At 43.6% G+C, this 27,406-nt stretch overlaps 1 protein-coding gene across 9 annotated transcripts in view; it reads left to right on the top strand.

Moving 5' to 3' along the window:
- The window catches only part of Itpr1 (inositol 1,4,5-trisphosphate receptor type 1), a 331,083-nt gene that overhangs the window by 111,027 nt on the left and 192,650 nt on the right, over positions 1 to 27,406 (top strand). For all 9 annotated transcript variants that reach the window (XM_052174461.1, XM_052174469.1, XM_052174462.1 and 6 more), the window contains exons 5-10: positions 10,888 to 11,003; positions 21,354 to 21,440; positions 23,017 to 23,175; positions 25,348 to 25,446; positions 26,831 to 26,914; positions 27,009 to 27,155. In XM_052174461.1, the coding sequence (XP_052030421.1) occupies positions 10,888 to 11,003; positions 21,354 to 21,440; positions 23,017 to 23,175; positions 25,348 to 25,446; positions 26,831 to 26,914; positions 27,009 to 27,155 (692 nt within the window). The remainder of the gene's footprint in view (positions 1 to 10,887; positions 11,004 to 21,353; positions 21,441 to 23,016; positions 23,176 to 25,347; positions 25,447 to 26,830; positions 26,915 to 27,008; positions 27,156 to 27,406) is intronic.

A 27,406-nucleotide genomic window follows, 5' to 3' on the forward strand; every position in this document is an offset into this window, starting at 1 on the left:
TAGAATTCAGTAGACACAACAGTGTCTAAGCAGCTTCCGCTTACAGTGACCTGGAGTTAATGACTTGCTCACTGAGAGGCATTTGTTGGACATAGGAGTAATTTTGTGAACTGCTTTTGGAGGGTGCCCTTTGATCTGGTCTATCTTCCCTGTGTTTACTGACTGTGTGAGCAGCAGACTCATCAGGAAGACGAACCCTCCCTCCTCTCTACTAATCACACAGTAAGTTTGAGATGGGATGGTTCTTAAGTATGTGGTATTTTGTATTTCTTTTTCATTGATACTTTAGTGGTAAGAAATTATCCTGGTGAGGAACTGACACTCATAATGCCCCCCTTCTGAAACTTATTCTGATGGTTTTTGTCCTTTTTTGCAAAAAAAAAAAATCAGATATAAATGATCAGCAGATATTGTTTCTTTCTTATCTCTCTCTCTCTCTCTCTCTCTCTCTCTCTCTCTCTCTCAAAGTCTTTTTATATATACTGGATAAATAAAGAGTTTTTATTTTTTCATTTTTACATTTTGTGAATATGTGTGTGTAAAAGGGTGTGTGTGACCACGGAATTCAGAAGTTGATGTCAAATGTCTTTTCTCAATAGTTCTCCAATTTATTATTGTTGTTGAGACATAGTCTCTCACCAAACTGGATATTCACCATTTTGGAGAGAGTTGCTGACTAACAAACTCCAGGAATGCATCTTCTGCATGCTCCTGACACCATGCCCTGCTCCCACACCCTGCTCCAGAATTGCAGGCTCAGGCCGCCATGTCTGATAGTACATGGGTACTGTGTGTCTTTTTTTTTTTTTTAATCACAAAATATTTTTTATTCGATATATTTTTTATTTACATTTCAAATGATTTCCCCTTTTCTAGTCCCCCATTCCCCAAAAGTCCCGTAAGCCCACTTCTCTCCCCCTGTCCTCCCACCCACCCCTTCCCACTTCCCTGTTCTGGTTTTGCCGAATACTGCTTCACTGAGTCTTTCCAGAACAAGGGGACACTCCTCCTTTCTTCTTGTACCTGATTTGATGTGTGGATTATGTTTTGGGTATTCCAATTTTCAAGGTTAATATCCACTTATTAGTGAGTGCATACCATGATTCACCTTTTGAGTCTGGGTTACCTCACTTAGTATGATATTCTCTAGCTCCATCCATTTGCCTAAGAATTTCATGAATTCATTGTTTCTAATGGCTGAATAGTACTCCATTGTGTAGATATACCACATTTTTTGCATCCACTCTTCTGTTGAGGGATACCTGGGTTCTTTCCAGCATCTGGCAATTATAAATAGGGCTGCTATGAACATAGTAGAACATGTATCCTTATTACATGGTGGGGAGTCTTCTGGGTATATGCCCAGGAGTGGTATAGCAGGATCTTCTGGAAATGAGGTGCCCAGTTTTCGGAGGAACCACCAGACTGCTTTCCAGAGTGGTTGTACCAATTTGCAACCCCACCAGCAGTGGAGGAGTGTTCCTCTTTCTCCACACCCTCTCCAACACCTGCTGTCTCCTGAATTTTTAATCTTAGCCATTCTGACTGGTGTAAGATGAAATCTTAGGGTTGTTTTGATTTGCATTTCCCTAATGACTAATGAAGTTGAGCATTTTTGAAGATGCTTCTCTGCCATCCGAAGTTCTTCAGGTGAGAATTCTTTGTTTAATGTGTGTCTTAACTCAAGTCCTCATGCACGTGTAGCCGACACTTTGCCAACAGCCATTTAAACAGTGGTAGCTTGTTGGGTGCTCATCTTGTTGATCACAGGAGTTAGTTTTTAAGGATTAAAAATTCTAGAAGAGTCTATGTTTAATTGACCCAGTCAGTGAATGGGGCACTAAGTGAATCAAATCCCGTCAACCTCAGGTCCTTGTAACAGAAACTGTAGGCAGGCACTGAGGGGGAGGGCCCTGCTTCTCCGGAGGCTCAGCTGAACACTGCTTTAGCTACTTTGCCTCATGAGATCACTAACAGTGGGTGCGAGCCTTGGGTTGCTTCCCAGCCAGTGTCCTGAGAGCTCTTCCCTCTGCCCTAGATCATTTCCTATACATACACTTGTCAGGGAAAGTAAAACCCCGGGACGGAGTGAACAACTCAGTACCTCTCCTGGCCTCTGTGGGTACCTGCACTCATGTGCTTGTACCTCCACACAGATAGATACATACAGAAAACATCTTCTCTGCCTTTGGGTAGAGCGTCTCCAGTACCTTCCTGACTGGAGGGAGACTTGGCTCTCAAGCCTTCTTGGTTATTTAGTACAGTCAGAATCCTAGGTTGAAAATCATTATAAGTCAGTAGTTTTGATGCTGGTGTTGTGTTCCCAGGATAGTTCATATGAAATGTTTGATGGTTATTATTATTATTGTTATTGTTTGAGAGTTGATGGCTCTCCCACTTCTACTAAAAGACTCAACTATCTTCTCCTTTTCCCCATTAGTTGAAAAAATTCTCACCATATGTGAAAAGTCTAGATTCTAACCATATGTAGGAGTGTGGTGAGGTTTTTCCCAACCTAGAAAGTCTTCTCCAGTTCCAGGATGTTTTCTTCGATGAATTCTGCCACTCTTGGTGTCTTGTTCTAAAAACCTCAGGTGTCAGAGCTGTGTGCTTTATCTACTAGTTCCTTTTCTCTTTGTCCTCTCTGCTTTTACTGTTGGAGAAAGTCTCTTAACCTAGTTTCTAAAACTTCCTGTGTTGAAACACTGCATTGTCTTTGTATGCCGAGTTCCTCATTTTGAATTCCTTTCCTTTGTCACAGGGTAAGGCCTCATGCATATTTAGGATGTTGAATTCCAGTCTTACCCGTGAGGAGGGTGACTGTGGTCGCTTTCTCCCAACCATTCTTTGTATTTTGTTTCCTCAGTCGCCTTCATCAGTTGTCAAATACCTGTGTAGCGTCGGGAGGTAATTCTATGTGTGCTGGTCTGGGTTGTCTCTGTAGATAAGACAGAAGAGGGGAGCGAGAGGGAGCTAATTGAGTGGCCTGTAGATATGGGAACACATGGGTTGGTAGGGCTGACGAATGGTTACTTGCACTCACAAATTGTTAAAAAAACAAGCCACCTTTCTCATGGGAGACTACAGCTAAGGCATCTCTCTGGAGCCTTACACGTCTTCTCAGAAGGATCCTCAGGTCTAAGGTCAGCATACATCTCCAGTAAAGGATGAGACAGGAAATATTTTTTAAAGTACTAAAGTAACTTATTTACTACTTTACTACTTCATTTATTTATTGTGAGTGTGAGGGCAGCTGATAATGCCCAGGAGATGAATCCCTCCTACCCACCCTTCCCTGGGTTCTAGTCTTCGGACTCAGGCCAGTAGGTTTGTATGGCGGATTCCTTTCCCCGCTTAACCATCTTGCCAATCTTGAGACAGGAACTGTTTTATGCTTTGCAGTTCAGTAGGCAGAACACAGGATATTATATAACAAGAGAACAAATGTTTCTAAAATGTTTTTATTGGCGAGAGTCATTCATCTTCTCTAGGAACATTGAAATTTGAATTTGACATAATTTTATGTTATAAACTACCATGTGTTTTGTTTCCAGTTGTGTGAAAATGTGGAACCCTTCTTAGCCTGTGAGCCACACACAGGTGGGCTGAAATCGACCACAGTTGGCCCAAGAATCCATGATTGGCATTTCCTGTTCTAGATTCCCACCCAGGAAGAAGGCCCCGGTTAGGAACGCCTGTATACCTCACCATTCCCCCTTGTACATTTGCATTTGATTCATTTATTTCTACTTCTATCTCTTAATCCTTCACTGTAGTTGGTATCCAGGGCTTCTGAGCCTCTGTGCCTACCCCCACATGCCAGCCCACCTCATAGATACCCCTTACCCCAGGAAAGCCTGGGTTGTCCTTAGTAGGTGTGCATAGTGCACATGTGCTTAATGGTGGTAGTGGTGGTGCCCAGCCAGGTCTACTGGCCTTTTCTATATACATTTTCAGGCCCTACTTGGACCATGCTCCATGTCTTCAGCCTCCAGATCCTGAGCCTTGCTGGAGTGCTACAAACTCACTCTGCTGCCTCTTGTTTTCCTCTGAAAAAACACGGGCTTCATTTTACTCCATCTGTCTACTTCTGCCTTCCTCCTTTTTCCATCTTCATTGTAACTTGCGAAGATAAATTTTAATTTCATAGAAGGTGATATTGAATTTAAATTTTCCTTCATTTTTTCCCCTGGAGGTGGGAAGTAAAGTGCTTTATTCTGTCTGTATGAAATTCACTAATCAAGTCAAGGTTCTGTAATCTTGAGTTGATGTATGTTCTTGATTTCTGTAGAAAGGCTGTGATGGCCCTAGTTCCTGATGGGTAGCTGTAATGTAGTTCAAATCCTGACTTTCTTTTCTTCCCCTCTTTTCATCGTCCCTCTGGGCCTCTGTCTGCTGACAGCCTTAGGTTTCTGTTTGGCATTTCCCATAATCCAGTTGCTGGTTGACCTGCTCACCACTCAGCATTTCTTTCCACTTGGATATTTTATGAACTTCCCAATCTTGATGTAGTCCAAATAAAATCCTTGGTTTCTACTCCTCTCCCTAATACTTGCTCCTGCCTAATTTCTGCTTTCTCACTAGGCTCAATGGTGTGTAAGAACTCTTCCTTAGGAGCTGGAGATAGGCCCTGTGCTTAAGAGTGCACTCTTGCAGAGAAGCCAGGTTTGGTTCCTATCACCCATACCTGGCGGCTCATACCCACCTATGACTTCAGGAAACATGATGTTCTCTTCTGGCCATCTCAGGCACTTGCATACACATGCACATACCTACACACAGGCACACACAAGTACACAAAATGAAAACTAGCAATTGAAAAATAAACAGAAAAAAAAAAAAAGCTCCCATATAACTGAAAGGCAGAGCAAGCTCTTCTGTGTTTGCTTAAGGCTCTCTGTGCCTTCCCACTGCTCTTCCAAGACTCAGATGCTCCAGACCCCAGGCTTCCAATACCCTGCGTGCTACAGCTTCTATTTGCTTCTAGAGCCAAGCTCCTATAACTCATTGTTGTCCCCTATATGTCAGCCTCTTGTGTGGGTGCTTCTGGATCCACTTTTTTCCACTGGTCCAAGCTGGGCTTATAGGCATGCCTAACTGTATTGCCTTTAAATATAGATACTGGAGATTCTAACTCAGGCCTTCATTCCTGCACAGCAAATGGTCTTACCCACTGAAACATCACCCCAGGTACCCTCTTTCCTGTTCTTTTAATGTTGTAGACATCATTTCCTTCCCGGTCCAGAGCCTACGTAATTTCCATGCCTTCTGCTTGTAATGTTTTTCTCCCAGACTGTCTCCTCCTGTACTCATTACTTTTCTCATGGTTGTGACAAAGAACTGAACAGGAACAATTTAGGAAAGGAAGGATTTATTTTAACTCGTGTTTGAAGTACAGTCCATCGTGATGAGGAGGGTGTGGTGGTGGGTAGATATTGTTGCATCAGCAGCCAGTAAATAGAAAGAGGATTCTATCTATTGACCTGCCTGGGTTTCATTCAGCCCAGGATCTCTGTACATAGAAACTCCTTCCTAGACACACCCAGAGCTTTGTCTCCTAGGTGATTCCATCAAGTTAGCATTTGAGATTGCCCATCACATTCCCTTTTTGCCCTTCTGGTCTACCTTTTAGATGCCCAAGTTCTGGAGATATTTTTCTAATGGGCTTTGGGAATCTCTGCTTCTCCATGCATCCTGATTGTGTCCAAAGGCAGTTCTTACTTCTAGTTCTTGCCTCCACTGTACCAGCCACATAGCAAAGACTAATAGGAAAGCTACTGAATTGCTAAACATTACGTGTTAATTGCTTCATCTAATTTTCAAGCACTGTGAACTTGCTGTGATTTAACTTGTCTGTTTGACCATTTTGCCTCTGTCACTGATCGTGTGCTGGGTCTAGTTCCATTTTCAGTACCCTGTACCTGCACATAGCAAGCACGCCTCTAAACAGTATTTAATTTTTTCAATATACATCTAGAAGCTTTGAGCTTGAAATGCCTTCAGACACCCCCCAGCCATTGTTTCTAGAGCCCAGGATCATGGCACATTGGGATCACTAACCTATGGCCTTGGTTGGACAGCCAGCTGCTCTACCCCTAGTCCCTGGCCCTTAGGGACCTAGCCATGGCGATGGGTTGGTGCTGTGTAGACCAAGGGCTCCCACCTTTATCCTGTGATATAGTCTCTGAGGTTTACACTATTTTTTTCCTTCCTCTTTGATTCCACTTGGCTAGGGGCACACCTGTGATTTCTTTACTCACATTTTTCTCTTAGTCGGCCCCCAAGTCCTTATTGCATGGTGAACACATTACACAGTTCCCTCCACCAGCTGAGCTTTAGGGTGCACTTAAGCCATGGAAAATTCCTGAACCCTTTTCTCTCGGGTGCCTAGCTCTCCCAGTCCTAAAACATTTAACCAACTCCTCAGTGCAGCTGAGTTCTCTCCTAACCCATCGTGGCATATGCTAAAGCTTCAGAATATTCCTAAGTAATTTCTTTTGAAAGCTTAATTTAGTTTATTCCTCAAAAGCCTAAAATAACACCTATCATAAAAATTTTTCTTTGTGGCATATTTTTGGAATGAGACCAAACTGCAGTGTGAGTGTGTGTGTGTGTGTGTGTGTGTACACATACATGCATACCAACATGTCCACCTCCCTCCCTGTAGATTATATGTATATATTCTACCACTGAGTGTCCTGTGACTGACTGGTTCTATACTTAGCCCGGTGTTGGGACCCAGCAGAACACTAATTTCACTCTGCTGTGCCATCCACCTAGCAAAGGGCACCGTTGAGCCTTGGAATTGCAAAATTCCAGAAGGTACTTTAACATTATATTTGAATGCTTAATTTAATTTTCACTTTGGATCTGTTGCTAGGCAACAAGGAAGACAGGGCAAAATCAGCAAGGCTAATTTGGTTCTGTTACTAGTGTGTTAGCATCTCTTATATTTACATTGACAGTTGGTTGTAAATACACTTCAGCCAGTGCAGTGCTACATTTCATCCAAGTGAGGCAGGCTTTCCCTCAGGAAGCGCGTAAGTTCCTGCTCTTGCCCTTAGGTGAAGTTACCTGAGTTTTGAGCTGGTATGGTAGAGTCTGCAGGTTTGCTAAGTGCCTTGGCCCCAGCACACACAGTATAAGATGGTACTTCCTTTTGTTTTCTGTTTCTTAGCACCATGAGTTCTGTCTGCTCCTCATACCAACTTAAGTCCAGTTGTTTGTTGTTGTTGCTTTGTTTTTGGTAATGTTAAAAAAAGTAGGCCATTTTATTTTCAATATCTTAGTATTAATGGAAATTGAAAATGTTAGTCACATCGGTCCTTAAAGTAAGCCAATATGTGAAAAATTAGTGCTGTTAATTAGATTCTGCGCTCATAAAAACCAACCAAACACAAGAGCAGAGCAGAGGTGGTGGGAGCCGTGGGCGTGGCTGAAAATATGGCTCTGCAGTTGCCAGCACTTGCTGCTCTTGCAGAGCACTGAGTTTGGTTCCTTGATTCCTTGCATTCATGTTGGGCTGTAAACTTTAGCTAGAGGATCTGAGGCCCTCTTCTGTCTTCTGTGGACACCCACACATATATACAAACACATATTCATGAGCATATATACACACACATAAAATCTTTTATAAAAAGACATGAAACTGGGATGTGGCTATTGGCAAGGATCTGAGAGGAGTTGGGGGATTGGATGAATGTGATCAACTTTATTATGTATGTATATGAAACCTCAGTGAATACATAAACATTAAAATCAGTGCTGGTGACATATTTTTGATAGTTATTTATTCAAATGATAAGTTAGCTGGACTTGGTGGGAAAACTATAAAATATCATTTACTTAGGAAGCTGACATAGGAAGCTCACTGAGGGTGTAGCTGCATCCCATGGTAGAATGCTTCTGAGACACGTGCCGGGGAACGGGCGGAGTGTGGGATGTTTATTTAAAGAAGTCATCCTGGCTCAGTCTAGATGCTCCCTGGACCCTGTGAAGAAGATAGGACATTTAATCCTGACCAGTGCTGTGCTTATTCAGGAGGTGGGTGGAGAGTTTGCACACATCTTGCTGGTAGGAAAACCATCTCTCAAGTGATGTCATCACTTTCCACTGATTGTGTAAATGGCCGTGACTTATCCCTTTTATAATTGGCACAGAGAGCAGCAGCCACATCTTCACTGTGTTTCTTGCTGTGTCTTTTGCTCTCTAAAGATCTCTCGTGTGTAACGAAAGTAGCTGACATGTGTAATGAAAATTGCTTTCAGCAGTCAAGTCAGAGTCTTGGTGGAAGACAAATCTCAGCATTCCCACGTTTACCTCGTGACTAACTGTCCAGGACTCTATAGAAATATTGAGTTGATGAGAATGTCAAATGGAGAAGGTTCCTTTTGCCTCTAAAATTAAAAGATTTTTTTTTTCTTGATGATATGGAGTATGTGCAAGTATAGTATGCAGAAAGAACTCATTGAATTTCAGCAAAGATTCATTGGAGAAGGTCTAAGAGAGTCTGTCTTAATGAACAGATAGAAATAGGTGATTTATCGATTCTGATGTGCTTTAAGGGTGTGGGTTTTCCCAACTGGGCCTTTGTGCTAGAAGAAAGAGCTGTCTGAATTAGAAGAAGGTCTTGGTGTTTATAAATTGCTCATAGCTATGTGCTGCATGGCTCCAGACATTGGCCTGGTTAGAGTGAGTAGCAATGACAAACACACAGACAAGTAGACCACCGGGATCAATTGGTCGGGGCTTTCAGAAGGAAAGCTACAGCACTGAGGAAGCTCAGCTTCTTTCTTCTATACAGTTGAACAGGGATGAGAGGTTATTGCATAATGATAAATGAGGAGGCAGGACTGGCGGCCTACAGCTGAACCCAGGAGGCAGGCATAGCTGATCTCAGCATGTGTAGTCTCTGAAGGGGCGCAGTTTTGAGATCTTAAACATTGTGGATGACTGAAACCGCTGTGGACATTGTTGGGTTAGGGTTAGGGTTTTCCCAATTGGGCCTTTGCTCTACACATTGTCAACATTCGCACTAAGATCAAACTGAATGGTTTCCATCCCTCTGGGCCTCGCTGGAGACATTGACTCTTGGCATGACTATGCCCGTGTCAGCAATACATATTCATTCAGAACTCAACCTGATCCTGCAGGACAGTATATGAGTGTTTCTTATTTAGAGGTAATTATTTGAGTAAGGTAATATGTAGGATTCATTGGAGAAGGTCTAAGAGAGTCTGTCTTAATGAACAGGTAATAGGTGATTTATTGATTCTAATGTACCTTGAGGGTGTGGTTTTTCCCAATTGGGCATTTGCTTTACGTCTATTAATTTCACTTTCTCTATCATACTGTTTGAATATCTAGTATGTCAAAACGAGTTTCAGGGGTATTGGTATTTTCCTAAAGAAATTATTTCTTAACTTTTGTTGTTATTCTGGTAGCTATTTTAAGCTAAGCACATGCATGTTCTACTACTTAGCTACACCCCACCCCCAGCCCTTTGGACTTTTTTGTATAGCCCTCTCAAAATAAATGTATATTTAAAAAATTTTATCTTTGCGTTACTGAGCTTAAATATGTACATCATAAAGCAACAGAACTATAGAAACTAGTGAGAAAGACGAAGATAAAACTGTAATGTAGTGTCTGGTTAATCCAAATAGCCACATAGTTGTCTTATACCTTAGAATGGTCCATGGACTTGTTTTAGTTCCTCTTCTAGTTGTTGTAATGGAATACAACACTAGGGAAATTGTTTAGGAGGGAAAGGGTTTGTTTTGTTTTTTATTTTAAAGAGTGTCTGCCCATCAGTCAGGGAGGGCATGATGGCCAGGCTGATGTTGCTGTGGCTTGTGGTGAATCTTAATCCACATCTTGCTCAAGAAGCAGGATGAGTCTGAAATAGTAAAAGGCCAATCTATCCCTAGTGGTCTGCATCCACCACCTAGGCCACTTCTCCAAAGGTTCTGTGGCACGCCCCCAGCCCAGCCCACAAAGGCCACGCCACCTGCTAGGACCAAATGTTCAGTGTGAGTTAGTCTCTGACACTTCACACTCAGATCATTACTACTGCTTTAGGGTAAGGTTCCTCATCAGAACATAGTGTGTTACAGGTGTGTCTTTATGAGTTTTACCCTCTGGGTGGCTTTGACTCAGAGCTGACCAGATCATTATTTTTTACTTTGGAGTGGCTGACAGGAAGAGTCAGAGATGGGTCATGTCTGCCTCTTTCTTGTTTGCTCAGCTGTTAGCTACTATAGTCCTCGCAGCTATTTCTTTGCAGAACTCTTGCAGCCTCTTGCCCATGCTGTATTAGACAATGTAATAAAATCGCAGAAGCCCAGGATTATTAACTGGAAGCATTTAGGACCGCTCCTTGGCCTCATCTAAATTTTGCTGGTTTTGAAATTTTTGTGTAACAGAGCGTCGTCGCAGACACGACACTTGAAAGACCTCTGCTCTGGGAGGCGCTTTCAAGTAAGCTGTGTGTAGGCTATCAGTTTTACACTTAAAAATATCAGTAAGACAGAAGATCCCTGAGTATACTGTTGTAAACAAGGGGCCTCTTTGGCCTTAGAGTTATCTACCATGAAAGGATGGTGGTAACTCTAGAGAACGATGAACAACAACACTGGATTTTGACATGTACATCCCAGTTCTGCCATTTACTGCCTTGGTGCCAGTTGATTACCGTTCTGTAAACCTCGGTTTCCACGTCTGTAGCTTCACGTGGTGATGATGAAATTTCAAGACCCAAGTTTGTGAAAGGGTTTTGCACCAACACTTACGTGTAGCATATTGTTAAAACTTTAGTAAAACTGGAAAGCCTTTTCCCCCCATAGGCTAACTATATATGTCTGCTTTTGCCTTTTGTTTCCCTTTTAGACTGCCTCTTTAAACTATGTCCTATGAATCGATACTCTGCACAGAAACAATTCTGGAAAGCTGCTAAGCCCGGGGCCAACAGCACAACAGATGCAGTCCTGCTCAACAAATTACATGTATGTATGAAGGTGGGGTATCAGTGATGGGGGTGTCCTGAGTGGTCACCTGAATGGTGGCTGAGGATGGGAAAGGGGTGATTATGCCAGCCTCTAACTATCTGCTGGCTTGTAAAATTCTTCTTCATCATCACCATCATCATCATCATCATCATCATCGTCATCAAATCGTGTAAGTTTTTTGCCTCTGTATACATTTGTGCACTGGGTGTGTGCAGTGCCCAGCAGAGGGCTTTGGATCCCTTGTGGAGTATCCTATGGTTGTGAGCTGGGAATCTAACTCAGATCCTCAATGAGAGCAGCCATTGCTCTTAACTGCAGAGCAATCTCTCCAGTCTCCTGGCTTTCTTAAAAAATTCTAAGGAGAGATGGACTACAGCCATCTTGAGATATTTTGCAGGGAAGCAACACTCCCCCCCCCCACCCCTGACTTTCTAGGAATGGCTTAAGGCAAAATGGTGGCTAGAATTGAATACTGGCTCTGTTACTCATTGACTGTGAACCTGAAAAATTATCCAGCTCTGTCTGTGGACACCTAAAATGGAAGCAGTGGACATGTCCACTTTAAAAGGAAGTTGTAAGGATCACACTGAAGGATACAGAGATGTCTGAACACCACCATGCATGTAATTAATAACCTTTGTCCATTCCTTAATTCTGACCATTCTCATTGTATTTCTCATATTAACTGGTGTGTAAGAGAAGTGCTTTCTGCTCTGCTGATGTGCTGTGTGACCACAGCAGGCCTCTGAGACAGTCATCCTATAAAATTATGAGGTGCCTAGCACCTGGAGGTTACGCTGTGTAGAAGCTCTCCGAGATATGTAGAAGGGGGACCCTGCCATAGATCCAGTGTACCATTAATGAATTAATGAACACGCCATCGTCATGCTGTTGTATTTTTCTCCAAGTCACGTGTGTGTCTTCTTAGAGTGTAAATTGCCCGAGGACGTTCTCTTGTATCACTTTGGCTCCTTGCCCTCGTGTCTATAGCCAGGATTCACAGACCCTAGGTACTCGGGAAGTAGGCGGGAGAAGCACATATAGCCTGATGCTTCTTGGTGCTTAGTCATAACGTGAAGCCGCTCCCTGGGGCGCTGGGGGAGCGCTTTCAGCCTTGGTGTGGCAGTATCACAACCATCTGTGTTTGCTGAAGTTGAAGTTAGGAGAGGGGGCTCCTTTCCTCAGCATAGAATGCCAACAAGGATTCTGTGTTCCAGACAAGATCTGCTGTGCAGGGTCTTAACTTCTCCCAGCTCATACTGAGGCAGTGTGAGATAGCCACTCCCACTGCTGCAGGCTCTTTCTGCTGTCTGTGCCTGGGCTCTGAACCTCTCTCCTCAGCTACTGCTGTCCAGCCCTCTTATCATAGTAGGACTTACTCACTTGATTTTATTGCGCACCCACACTCATGCCAGTCACGTGACCTTCACACTCAGAGATGTTCATTTTTGGATCATCCTTCCACTAAGACCTTCACAGTCCTCTCCGCGGCTTCGCTGCCCTCTTTGTCCACTTTCTTTTTGCCTGCTCTTTCCACTTTAGCTTCCTGCTTATGTCCTTGTTGGTGCTGATTACAGTCTGCAACTATGTTGAATAGTTCATTATTTGCCCACTCATTAAGATGGCAGGCGTATAAGGACAGGGGCATCGCCTCTCTTGTGCATGCTGGTTGTTAGCTTCACTCATGGTATCTGGAATAGAGGAGGCACTTGAGGAACGCTGGCTGCCTGAGGATTGTACTAAGTACCAGAGGTAGAATTGCGTCAGAGCCTCAACCTTATAGAAGCTTCCTAGCTTCTTAAGAATAAAGAGGTAATGCTGCTTTATAGTTAATAAAGAGGCAGTACGGAGCAACGTTCCCTTTGCTGTGTAAGAGAGTGTGGTGTGGTGATCAGGGAAAGCTTCCTGGAGGAAGACATAGTAACACACATGTACACCTCTGTCTGAGGCATCTCCCAGAATTACAGAGCAGAAGAACAAAAGCAAGGACCTCAGGGGTAGAGATTGTATAAAGACTGAAAGAATTATGTCCTTTTTACAGAACTCATCACATGGGCTTGGTCTCCACAGGCCCATTGCTACCTCTTCATAGAAAATACGATACAGTTTTCCAAATGCGTGATGGCTTCCTAGATAGCAGTTTTTAATTTTTTTTTTTTTTTCGAGACAGGGTTTCTTTGTGTAGCTCTGGCTGTCCTGGGACTCACTCTGTAGACCAGGCTAGCCTCGAACTCAGAAATCCGCCTGCCTCTGCCTCCCAAGTGCTGGGATTAATGGTGTGTGCCACCACTGCCCTGCTGATAGCAGTTTTTAAAAGTAGATGACAAAGGAGAAAGAAAGGGAAATGATAAGTTATGTAATAGGTTACACACGTAAGTTAACGTGTAGTGATAGCTGCTCTGGGAGCGGAGACTCAGGGCTTGTGGGACTTCACTGACACAGGTAGGTAGTTTTTTTCATGTGCTAAGTCTGTTATGGGACTTCCATGATGACCTGCAGCTCCTGGTACTGTCACAGTGCACTTTGCTTTATTCAACAGTACCCGAGATACTTGTAAAAACATATGGGTGCACACAGAATTACACCCTTTCCTGAGGTGGAAAGTGGAGCAGGGTCCTGGTTTTGGAAAGGCGCAGGTGCATTTTAATTCAGGTGAACATCCAGGGAGCCATGAGGTTGGAATGAAATAGCCGCTGTTGCACAGGACTGAGCCAAGCATTTCATTGGGACGGGCCTGTCTGTTCACTGAATGTCTCTTGCTCTGCTCCTCCTCCTCCAATCATTGCACCAATCAGAAGCACCTCCCCACCCCCAAGCCTGTGATTGGCACATGGGCTTCTGGTTGAAGGGGTGAGAAAGATCTTTCAATTCTCCTTCCTTCTAGGGTGCAGATGCGTGGGGCATTTTCTTTGTGGATGCCCCGGGTGTCTTTAGTTGCCTTGCTTTCGCATCTCTGGTATGAAGATCACCCCATTCAATGAGATCTTAGCAGTACATCTCGAACTCTCCATTCTCCTGTGCATTTTACCATAGGGGTCCAGATTCATAGTCCTCTTGACCAACAGGGAGCCTATGAGAATAAAGGGGGCCTAGAGAGCAGTGCAGCCCTTGGGGTTCCTGCATGCAGGTCTGGAGGGGAGCAGCGCCAGCCACCGCCCTGCTGTGCTGTGTGGGAAGGTGCATTGAGAGCTGCCTATGGCTGCTGCCTGGACAAGTGAAGGCAGAAATCTATGCTTCTGTGTAATGCTTCGATTTTCAAACTACGCTGGCAGCTAATTTAGTTAAGGCTTACAGCATATGCTCCACAGCAACTCAGAATAATGGCTGGGTGAGAGCCAGATATGAGTCTTCAGTGCCATTTGCAACCTGTGATCTATGCATTTTTTCCATCAACCCTTCCTTTTCATGCTCCGTCCTGCAGCTAGATGAACAAAATACACCATTTTTGTTTTTTAAAATCTGTTCTTAAAGAAGGTGATTAAGAACTTTGAACACACACATTCTCTCTCTCTCTCTCTCTCTCTCTCTCTCTCTCTCTCTCTCTGTGTGTGTGTGTGTGTGTGTGTGTGAGAGAGAGAGAGAGAGAGAGAGAGAGACTAAGAGACAGAGAGATGTGGGAGATGTATTGTGTCTTTATGCCCTTTGTGTTTTTAAAGTATAAGCAGAACAGAGCAGTCTCCTGCCCTGATCTGAGATGACTGGATGGCTTTACTGTCTTGAATGGTAGCTGCCCTTGGCTCTGCATGGCTCATACTTTCTTGCTTAGCTGGAGTTTCTCCCCCTTATCCCCAAAATCTTCCGCCCCTTTTGGTTGCCGTCATTAAAATGTGGTATTTTGGTCAGTGCCTTCCTTGCCTTTGGGGGCCTGTGGCTGGTCTCTAGTGGGTTTTCATTTTTATTTTGGTCAATTACCGGGCAGCACCCGAGAGTCAGAGGTCAGGTTATTTTTAATTAATGCCATTTAAGGAATTTGTTGTCTAGACCACTCAACGTCCTTGTGACAGGAGTAAGCAATTTGCACAGCCCTCTGAAGGAGAATGACATCTAGTGGCTACTTACTGTGCGCTCACGTCTCTAACAGAAGCTGGGTTTTGACTCTTTAGGTACCAGTTTCCCAGAAGTCTTTTGGCCAAATGAGTTAACTTCACCTTCATATCACAACATTAGTTATAAAGGCTCTAGTAATGTTTCCTGAGGATAGATGGCCTATGACCTTGAAATGGGTGCGGACACTGTGGATTTTGAGAATTGAGAATGCCATTAAGCTGCTTGACCTGAGCTAAGCAGAGGAAGGACGACAGGTCTTGATTGTTTTTTTCAAGCCTCGGAGTAGCTGTTTTTCTTTAACTCAGTTTGCTCTTGCGTCATTGAGAGCTCAGTGACCTTACTTTATGACCTTTTAGTACCAATTTAATAATGCTTGCTTTAATTCTGAAATAAAATAATAGGTGACTATATCAGAGTTGACCTTGGTCTTATTTAGGGCACATGGTAATGTCAGCAGCCCAGAAACTGTGGGATGGAATACTTTGTCGTTAGAAAATAAAAATGGTCTCTACCCCACTGTGTAAGGGAAATGAATAGTAGGTATTGCTCTTGGCAAGATCTTGAAAGAAAACATAAAAAATTTGCATGGCTTTAAAAAAAAATATCCAAGCCACCTGCCACAGAGACACAAAAAAGATGTTGCTCCAGAAATCACACAAATGGGAGCTGTAGGAAAAGAATTCCAAACTCAGTTTGAATGGGAAAAGTGAAGACCGTTCACTCCTGGGATTCTGAATGTGACTTGATGAAGACTAAGGCTGATCTTCATCATCTGTGTGCCCTGCTCCCCACAGGGGAGATCGTCAAACTGTAGGTGAAGAGATGCTATTTTCTCTAATTTCAGTGATGTTTCTGTGGTTCTCACTTTGTTGTGTGTAAACAGAAGGTTTTCCGTTCACTTTTAATGGCTACATGGTTCCTTTTTGTAGAACAGTATTGAAAATTTAGATAACATTCCTTGTGGGCGGGGGAGGAAGGGGAATTTAGTCAAGATCCTGGAAAACACACACACACACACACACACACATTCCACACACATTCAGAATATAACTTTGTGCTTTTGTGAGGTTGTTTAAGAAAGACAAACTCCTAGAAATAAAATTACTGAGTAATGTTTCCTCTATTGAGAGACTTTCCACCCCACACTCCATTATCCTTAGAAAGGTTGTGTCAGTTGACTGTGTTGCAGAATGTTCATGGATGTATTTAAAGAGTTTAATAAACCTTGACGTCGTTATTTTAAAGGAATTGGACAATCTCAATCTATGGGTCCATGTACAGTCTGTGTTTTGTTACTTTCATTTTATTTATTTATTTATTTATTTACTTACTTACTTATTTGTTTATTTTTTGAGACAGGATTTCTCTGTGCAGCCCTGGCTGTCCTAGAACTCACTCTGTAGACCAGGCTGGCCTTGAACTCAGAAATCCTCCTGCCTCTGCCTCCCAAGTGCTGGGATTAAAGGCGTGTGCCACCACTGCCTGGCTCATTACTTTATAATCTACATATCATGTTGCATATTGACCCTAAAAATCATGATGGCTATTTTTTTATTTAAAAACCAAGTTTTGTCTCATAAGGATAATTATTTAAGGACCAGTGCATGAACTTGAATGAATTTTGTTTATTCTCTGTGTGTGTGTGAATGTGTTCTGGTATGTGAGTTCATTCACATGTGTAATTGTGTGTAGATGTGTGTAAAGGCTACAAGTTAACCTTGGATGGTGATCTTCAGAAGCCAGAACTGGGTTGGTTTTTTGTTTCTTTCTTTGTTTCTGTGACAGAGTCTTGCTTGACCAGATAAATCTAGGGATCCGTCTCTACCTCCCTTACGTTCAACAATGAAATTACAAATCTGTGCCATCCTGCCTGGCTTTTTATGTAGGTCTTGGGGATGGGACGCTCCAGTGTTCATGCTCTCTGGCAAACACTTTGCCAACTAAGGCACCTCCCAGTCCCTGCACCGAACAAACATATTTTATATTCAAGCTATTAGTAAGGGCGAATTGGAGGTTTTTCTCCTATGGAAAGAGGCCGTAGAATCAAGCTCACAGAACGGTGCATAAGTTACTGCTTTTGTGTTTCTTCAGTACTGATGGGTATGCACCATCATCAGTATGCAATGTGCAGAAATCAAAGAGATGTAACAGTCTGACAAACTTTTGACTGTGATCTTCCAGGTGTCTTTTAAGGTAAATCTTGGCTTTTTTTTTCTCCATCTACTTTCTGTTTTAGTTTCCCTTTTATTTTAGACAACTGCTCTTGCTCTCCAGATCTACTGCTTTGTAATTAATTTCTTTTACATAATAGTATCTTTTGAGTGATCAGTTTGACGCTGATTTGTGCCCACTCAGCATAGGTAGGGACTGTCTTAGTTAGGGTTTGTATTGTTGTGATGAAACACCATGACCAAAGCAGCTTGGGGAGGAGAGGGTTTATTTGGCTCACACTTCAGTATTGTTGTTCACCACCAAAAGAAGTCAGGACAGGAACTCAAGCAGGGCAAGGACCTGGAGGCAGGAGCTGATGCCGAGGCCATGAATAGGTGCTGCTTACTGGCTTGCTCCCCCTGGCTTTCTGAGCCTGCTTTCTTACAGAACCCAGAACCACCAGCCCGGGAATGGCACCACCCACAATGGGCTAGGCCCTCCCCAATGCCTTACAACAACAGTTCTTATGGAGGCACATTCTCAATAGAGGTTCCCTCCTTTCAGATAATTCTAGTTTGTATGTCAAGTTGACATAAGACCAACCAGAAAGGGACTTAATATTTTTAGGCTCTTAGGTCTTAACTGAGGCTTTTGGAATTTCTTGGGACTAAGAAAAGGTTCATGAGAAATTTCCATCTTAAAATTATGTGAGGCCAAGAAGTGCTACTCAAGAATTCTGTAAGCATGAACCTAACTAGTAGGATGTTTTGAGCATAGAAAAGCTATATTTGCTTTTTTCTTTAAATGTTATTTTATTTTCCTAAATTCCTTGATTTTTTTTTCTCCTTATGAGATTTTTATCCTCTTAAATTTCTACTCATTATTAGCTGAGAACTTAGCAGAAAGGACAAATCACTATGCATGACTTGTAAACTCTGATTCCAAATGAATACAGTCCAGTGTCTGGGAAACTACCTCTGGGGACTAGAGAGAGCTCTAGGATGTATGGATATAGGGTAGATATTGGGTGTACATGGATGGGGAGGTGTAAGACTGGCGTGCTGTGATATATATGTTAGCTTTTTAGATACAGGTCGGACAAAAGAATGAGAGAGCTTTTGTACAGGGGTCATCATGGATAATGAGTACTGCTGTATTATCTGCAAGACACTATCTATGGATATGACTGGAGTTCTGTGGCTTTATCTCTGTATTAGCAAGAGTAGAAGACTGGTATATAATTCAGGAAGAGAGGGAGAGAAGTGGCCAAACTGGCCCCTCTTTGTTAGCTCTGGTACACACATGGTTGCTTTGCAGGGATTCCCCTGATAGGCAAGTCATTATCTCCCTGCATATCATCCTGCCTGTGAATTGGGATTGCTTCCTGCAATTTTCTCCAAATCTTGCCTCTCTAAATCACATGCACCACAGGTAGAGCAAGGGAAGACTATGAACTTGAAGGAATGGTTTAGTTTATGGCCCAACCCACCTAAATCTTGTTTGAAAATTATCTTCAAGACGTTTCTTAGTTTTAGAATCTTGTCCCTAATAATAATGATTGAATTATTTTCTTAGCCATGTAAAGTTTTAGTCTGTGAAGAGACACCATGACCATAGCAACATAAAACAGTTAACTGAGAGACACCATGACCATAGCAACATAAAACAGTTAACTGGGGCTTACGTACAGTTTGTAGATTTAGTTAAATATGATTTCAGGAAATATGGTGGCACACAGGCAGACATCATACTGGAGAAGTTCTACATATGGATTTCAAGCAGTAGGCAGAGACAGACAGACAGACGGACGGACGGATGGACACACACACACACACACACACACACACACACACACACACTCTGAGCCTAGCTTAGCCCTTGAAAACCCAAAGCCGATTCCCTCAGTGACACACTTCCTCAAAGCAGGCACTTTGAGACACTCTGAGAAGGCCACACACCTCCTAACCCCTGCCTAGTAGTGCCACTTCTGAATGTCCAAGCTTTTAAATCTATGAGCCTGTGGGGGTCACTCCTATCCAAGCCACCACAATTATTTTATTAAAAGACTGGAGATGAGGTAACTCAGAGGTCAAAGCATTTACCTAGCAGGTATGAGGCCCTGGGTTTTTATCTCTCACACTAAATAAGTAAATAAAAAATTAATTAAAATGAAAAATTATTTAGTGCTTATGCCCATCATCCATCTTCTGTAATAGTAATGGTAGTTTGTAATGCTTGTAAGGGTCCTTGAGTTTTACTAACATACAGTGACCTGGTCAGATGATAAATTTTTTGTGTAGGGACTCTAATATGATGTCCCCAAAGGTCCTGTGAAAATGAAGGTATGTTACCTGAGAAAGGGAACCCTTTGGCATCCAGTAGTCTTACCCAAAGAGAAGGGGTGAATCTCTAGGGAGCAAACATGGCAAAGAAATGGTTCTGAAGTCTCCCTACATTATTGGTCATTGGGCTGTTACCTTCCATCAGGTTCCATATGTAATTTCTCTCCTGATTTGTTTCTTTGATCATTGGCAGTCTGCTTATTGTTCATAATGTCTGTAGTTTCCCATTGGCATGCTGTGATGTATATGATAGCTTGTAGGTTTTTTTTTAAATACAACTTGGACAAAAGAAAGAGAGATGTCTTTTCATATCATTGCCCCAACAGCTTCTTATCGGACCTTCTGTTTGGCTTGGCCACCTTTCTGAGTATGCCAGGCTTGACTGGTAATGCCCTTTAGCCTTACTTGTAACTGTACAAATTTAGAGTTTAAACCAAATGCATATTTGAGGATTACCTCAGTCATTTAGTAAATGTATGATAATAATAATTGGGCGTTGTTTTAAAATGGGTCTATCATCTTTCTTTTAAGAAACTAAATGAAACTGAAATTATGATGAATTTTTGACAATAGTGAATAACAAGCCACATAGGGTACAGTCAGTAGCCACCATGCAAGGTAGTTATGTGAAGCGTGAATACCATTTTTATCCTGGTCTTTCAGATAAGGAAACAAGCTCACAGATGTTTTCCTAATAAACTAAAGTTCCCCAAACCACAAGCTGCCCAAGATCGATTTTCAATTCAGTTTTATTTCATTCCAAAGCTTTAAAGAACATTTGCAAATCACAAGAGGAATGCAGAACCCTTTCTGGCCTTACTCTACTCTCTCCCCTCTCCCCTCTCCCTCTCCCTCTCCCTCTCTCCCCTCTCCCTCTCCCTCTCCCTCTCCCTCTCCCTCTCCCTCTCCCTCTCTCCCTCCCTCTCTCCCTCTCCCTCTCCCTCTCCCTCTCCCTCTCCCTCTCCCTCTCCCTGTCCTCTCTCCCTCTCCCTCTCTCCCTCCCTCTCTCTCCCTCTCCCTCTCCCTCTCCCTCTCCCTCTCCTCTCCCTGTCTCTCTCCCTCTCCCTCTCCTCCCTCTCCCTCTCCCTCTCCCTCTTCCCTCTCCCTCTCCCTCTCTCCCTCCCCTCTCCTCCCTCTCCCTCTCCCCTCTCCCTCTCCCTCTCCCTCTCCCTCTCCCCCTCTCCCTCTCCCTCCTCCCTCTCCCTCTCCCTGTCTCTCTCCCTCTCCCTCTCCTCCCTCTCCCCTGTCCCTCTCCCTCTCCTCCCTCTCCCCTGTCCCTCTCCCTCTCCTCCATCTCCCTCTCCTTCTCCCTCTCCCTCTCCCCTGTCTCTCTCCCCTCTCCCTCTCCTCCCTCTCCCTGTCCCTCTCCCCCCTTCCTCCTCCCTCTCCTCCATCTCCCCTCTCCTCCCTCTCCCTGTCCCTCTCCCTGTCCCTCTCCCCCTCTCCTTCTTCCCTTCCCTCTCCTCCATCTCCCTCTCCTTCTCCTTCTCCCCTCTTCCTCTCCCTCTCCCTCTCCCTGTGTGTGTGTGTGTGTGTGTGTGTGTGTGTGTGTATACACATATATGCTCTTGACTAGCTTCTTATAAAGAGATGCCCATGACTTCCAAGCTCATATTAACGGAGCCCCCAAGCCCTGAGAGCTGAGTCCCAGTTCATAAGCTAGGCTGAGTTACATGAGTTGCACAAGCTCCTGGCTCATTCTGCAGAGCCTTAGGCTGTACCCAGGGATTCGCTTGCTGTGTGATTCGGATCACTGTGGTTGCTGCAGAGGAATGAAACTATTTGCTCTTCCTTGTCAATGTTACAGCATGCTGCAGACTTGGAAAAGAAGCAGAATGAGACAGAAAACAGGAAATTGCTGGGGACCGTTATCCAGTATGGCAACGTGATCCAGGTAGGCACAGCTGCTCTTTTCTTCTGGAGCTGACACATGAGGAAGAAAGGAAAAAAGGAAAAAGCCCTGAGCACGCAAACTCGTGACACGGGCCCTATTCCCTTGCCTATGGGCAGCTACTTTATTGAAAACAACCAAAACAACCAAGCACAACCTCCTTGTGTTTCTTATCCTATCACTTGGCCATGCTATTGGGCCTCGCAGGGTGTAAGCATTTCCTTTCTCCACCTGTTGCTGATCTCTTGCATGCAGACGGTTTACATAGGAAACTTGATGACTGAAGAGGACACTACGTGTTTTAGTTCTGCCTCACTTACAATATCAGGGAGTTCTCCTGTTGGATGAAAAGTGAATGCTCTGTACGTTTTACTTTTTGTTTAGGAGCTGTGTGCCAGTGAGAATTATGTGCACACACAGGCACATATTATGCATACATGTATGCACAATAATTCATGTATGCACTATGTATGTATGTATGTCCTTCTGTATCTGTGTCCTTGTGAAGTTCCATCTTGTTATCAAGCCAGACCAGTGTTAGGAGGATGCTCAGAGTAGGAGAGGCTCAGTTGGTTAGACTGGAGAGCTGTCTGCAACTGAGGATTTAAGAAGTACATAGAGGGTACTGAGAGCTAATACATTCCAGTCCTGAGAGGTTTCAAAAAAGACATGCCAAGCCATTGAGGCGATATCTACTTTTAGGATGCGTTTAAGCAGCTGGTCTCTGGCTTTGGTACTCATCTGTGGGAAGGTGAGCCAGTGTCTGAGGATCAGAGGCCATTCACTGAGGAACATCGAGGGCCTGGGAGGACATTACTGTCTCCTGTTTATCTTGGCCATAGGCCATCCGGGATTCACAAACTATCCAGGTTATTCCTGCACTTACAGCAGTCCAATCGGTAGATTCGTTGGCCTTATAAAGGTGCTCTTGCATTATCATGTGAACAGGAGATGTGGCAGCAGCAGTGGAATCACAAGCTGGCTTTCCCCCTCTAGGGAATGAGAAGTCTTGAGTTCATGTTCACTTTTACCCACCAGCATGGGAAACCTTGATAATGTTTACTGGTCCAGATTATTAGACTGGTCCATCTCCATCTCCCCTCATTTGTGCTTCATGTAATTAGCATCTTAGAGTGAAGAATGAAGCAGTCAGGGAAGGTGGATGGAAGTAGTCAGGGAAGGTGGATGGATGTCCTTCACAGAGATGACAGTCCTCTGATGGAACTGCCCTTTAAATCAGACAAAACTCCCTTCATTCCCCACTAGACTATGGTACCTTCGTCCCTATCCACAGGGTGATGCCATGCCCCTGTAGCAGCCTTACAGTGGTGGAATAATTGGCATCTGCAGTATCTCTCTTGCCCAAGGCCATGTTGGTGGGGGAAGATTTTTTTCCTTTTCCCAGGCCCCCTTCTCTGTCTTCATTCACTATTCCTTTCCTTGTTGTTTTCAGTGTTGGGCACTTTGTATTTCTCCAGCTCAGTGGTGGGAGCAATGTCTGTTACCATTTACTTGACGAAGAGAGCTGTGGCAGAGAATCCACAGGCCCGCTCATATCTTTCTCTTGGTGGATTTTTAGCTCCTGCATTTGAAAAGCAATAAATACCTAACTGTGAATAAGAGGCTTCCAGCCCTGCTAGAGAAGAACGCCATGAGGGTGACGTTGGATGAGGCTGGAAATGAAGGCTCCTGGTTTTATATTCAACCATTCTACAAGCTACGCTCCATCGGAGACAGTGTAAGTGGAGCTTCCCCTGGAAAGCACTCCACGCCACGCTTCCTGCCGCCACTATGCTTGAGACCCGACTAGGAAAGGTTTAGAATTGAAGCCACAGGCATATGAAGAGATCAGATCGCCATGGAAACTAGTGTTTGGGAAACACGGAAATGAGGAGTGAAGAGTGACCTAAATACAGTCGCTATGTTTTTCCTACTGGGCCTCTGAAAAAAAAAATCCTATTACCTCAGTAATTTTTACCATGAAAACATCCATCCTGAATTAATATCCTGGTTAAGGATCCCTTGCCATTCCATTTCCATGAGTGCCACAGAAATGTTCAGCTATTTTGGAAATACTGAAGGATGGAAAGTGGAAAAGAAAGAGCCTTAGTAGGGAAGGGGAGTATGTGTTCACCCCGTGCTTGCTGTGTCAGTGGGCAGGCAGTGTCTCCATCCATTGCCTTCTGCAACTACAGAAAGCCCCTGGCCTGGGACCCTAGACAATACAGAGCCACAGGAATCCCTTTATCAAAGCAACTGAGAATGCTTCTGATATTTGTAAGTTAAATTAGTCAGTCATTACGTGGGCACATACTTAACGGTGAATATGTTTAAATGCTATCAGCTGTGGACTTGACCTTGTTAAAGTTCTAAAATAGATGCTTTTAGAAACAAAAAAGCTAAAAGGAAATTGGCACCTTAAGCAGCATAAAGTGTTCTGGAAATACTTACCTACCCTTTACTTAAAACTAGGTATTGACTGACTTATTTGTTTATTTAGTTATTTTAGTAATGCCATGTTATAGAAAATGTAGTCACATATTTTTTCCAAAATGTATTATTCTCAAAATATGCAGGTTTTACCTCATAGGAAGACAAACATCTCTTCTGTTTCCTTTCCTTCTACTTCCACCATTAAAAGTAAATGCAAGGCTGAGGAGATAGCTTGCTGTGCAAGCCTGGGGACCTGAGTTCAAATTCCCAGTGTCCACATAAAAGGCAGGCTTGCCTGTGTATGACTTTAACCTGAGCACTGGGAGAACAGAATAGACCAATAATCCTGTGAACTTACTAGGCGCCATTCTCACTGAGTAGGAGACTCTAGGTGCGCTGAGAGAGCCTGCCTCAGGGACATACAGTAGAGAATGATACAGGTTGTTCTACATCCTTCTCTGTCCCCCATATGCATATCCACAAACATACTCCATATACACATACAACATATACCATACACATATATTATGTAATACACACACACACACCAGTACCAATGTACCTGGTTCCAAGTTTTGTTTTCAGTAACTCTTTCCTTTTCTGTCATTTAATCTATTAGTCTATGACTTAGCTGAGAGTATAATATGAATTCTTTTAAAAAATAGTTGTTCTCACCTGTAGGGATTGAGCCATTCATGCTTTTCAGGGTGTCAGTTTAAATAGTGGAGTGGAATATAAAGTATCCGGCTGTGTTACACATAAGGGTAGGGATGGCTTTCTGGATAGATGTGTTTGTTTAGTTTTACACTGTTGTATTCAGCTGTCTATGGCTGGGGGCTGGGGAGATGGCTCAGCTGGCTGGAACTGCTTATAGTTTCAGTTGCAGGGTATCTGAAACCCTCTTCTGGCCTCCACAGGAACTTCAGAACACACATGGTATACATATACATACACGCAATATAAAAATAAACCTTAAAAATGTAAAAGCTGTCTATTGATATATATATATATATATATATATATACACACACACATATATATATACACACATACATATAGTAATTTAGTATAGTAATCTAATATAGAAAACAGATTTCCTTCTGTTTTAGTCACACTTTTGAAGATCACTGCTTTAGAGACATGACTATGGCTTCATTCTTTCAAACACAAAGATAACTGAAATAGTATCTTGCTTTCCCCCAAATTGAGTTGAGCATATTTATAGAAGTATCTCAACTGAATACAAAGAAACCTCTTTCTTAGTGCTCTGGACCAACTCACAAATTACCACGTATAACTAGGGAGAGCTGTGCACTGAGACCCAGCCTCAGCCTTCTCTCAGACCACAAACCATACCTGCACACGTCCAGCTTTGAAAGTTCACAGGTGCTGTGACAAGCCTCCCAGAACCGGGGAGCAGTACCTGTACAGGTTCCAATCTGTCCCCTAAAAAGCTGTGTTGCTCCTGCCTTTCCAGGTGGTCATAGGCGACAAGGTAGTTCTGAACCCTGTCAATGCTGGCCAGCCTCTGCATGCCAGCAGCCATCAGCTGGTGGATAACCCAGGCTGCAATGAGGTAAGGATACTGGAAAAGTTGAAGTCCCAGGATATGGTAAGGATTGCACCCCAGAAGCAGGCCTTGTGGGGAAGTGTGTGTGTGTGTGTGTGTATGTGTACTGCATGTGAGTTTAGCAGTAATTCAGGATACTGCCAGTTCTTCAGGAACCAAGGCCCACAGTTGACTAGCATGAGGTTTTGTAGGTCTCTCTATGGTGGTAACCTCGATAAACTTTGCATCACTGAAGAATCATTCTCTAATTGGTTAAGCCTGAAAATGCTACTTTCGCCATTTTTTTTCCTAGTTGAAGGAACACATTTTTTTCAGTTTGACTCCCTAAGGAAGGTATCTTACTGTAATTCTCAGGAAGTTACATTACAGGTTCTGCCTTGCTACAGTGTCTTATTTTCAGCTGTATATCTGCCAGTCTCACTGAGTCTCACTGGGCAGTTACAGACACAGGACCCTAAATCTCTCATGATAGGATATCTGTCTCATGGAGTGGACGTGAGCTCTGGATTGTGAAAGATGTGAATTCATAGCTCAGTCTGTGGTTCCCCAAGCTCTGGAACTGCAGATGAGTTACTTAATATCTCTGGGCATCAATTTCCAGTCTGAAAGGAGGGTCCAGTTTCTTAGGGTGCTGCTGAGGAGGACATGAGGTGGTGCCTGGAAATTGTGGTTGTACTAATAAGGGCTCTTGCTGTTAATGATGACCACTGATGTGTTCAAATGTATACCCTGGACTAATTCTTGCCTCAGTATCTCGTTCCATTTTATAGATGCTTTATTCCATTTACCCTTTACATTTGTGGCTATAGAAGCAGAGAAAGAAACACAGTGTTCCATAGTGGGCAGGAGGAAACCAGCGCTTCTGGTCGGATCTGGAGCATGTGTAGTAAAGGGTACAAATCATCCATTTATACCCAGCATTCCATCCTCCCCACGTGCCTTTTCAGGTTCTTTCTCCAAGATGTACTTTTGTTATCACCTCGACAAAGTACCTGAAGAAAAAGCAATTTAAAGTTTATAATGGCTAACAGGCATGGTGGGGAAGACACGGGGATGGCTGTACATACGTCTGTAGAACAGGAAGCAGAGAGAGAGGACAGGAAGCCAGGCCAGGCTCTCCACCTCAAGGCCTTCTGCTCTAGACACCAACTTCCTACAGCTAGGTCCCTCCTCTTAAAGGCTCCAGATTCTGCCAGACCAGCTCCACCAGCCGGGGACCCTGCATTCAGACGCATGAACACGCAGGGGACACTATAGCTCTCTGACTATAGATAACCAGATGTTTGTACTGAAGCCTGGCTGGCCTTCCTGCTACAGGGAGGAACTTGAAACCGTGTGACATAGTTATTCTAGGAGCTATGTGAAAAATTAACTTTGATTTGCTTTCTAGGTCAATTCTGTCAACTGTAATACAAGTTGGAAAATAGTGCTTTTCATGAAATGGAGTGACAACAAAGATGACATTCTGAAAGGAGTAAGTGTGCCTCTCCCTGGCTCGCCTCAGAGTAGCAGGTCGGCATTGTTTGCCAACCATTTCCCCCTTCCTCCCATCTCGTGTTGACGAACAGGGTGACGTGGTGAGGCTCTTCCATGCTGAGCAAGAGAAGTTCCTCACCTGTGATGAGCACAGGAAGAAGCAGCACGTCTTCCTGAGGACAACCGGCAGACAGTCAGCCACATCGGCCACCAGCTCCAAAGCCCTGTGGGAAGTGGAGGTAAGGAGTGGGCTGCGGAGGGAAAGCGCGAGGCCGGAGAAGTGAGGGAGGCGACTGGGCACGTGTGTGTTCATGGGTGGGTGATGGAGTTCAGGTTTAAACCTCTCTGCAGCTGTGATTTTTAAGTCATACCAATTCATAAAAATAAGTAGACATGGCCCAGGCAAGCCAACACACCATGATGCACCAGACCATGGTGCATGGTCTTTTGGAGAAGGAGTCTTTCCACAAGTCACCAGAAATGTTTTTTT

This window comes from Apodemus sylvaticus, chromosome 2, assembly GCF_947179515.1.
Source record: "Apodemus sylvaticus chromosome 2, mApoSyl1.1, whole genome shotgun sequence".
NCBI classification, from domain to species: domain Eukaryota; kingdom Metazoa; phylum Chordata; class Mammalia; order Rodentia; family Muridae; genus Apodemus; species Apodemus sylvaticus.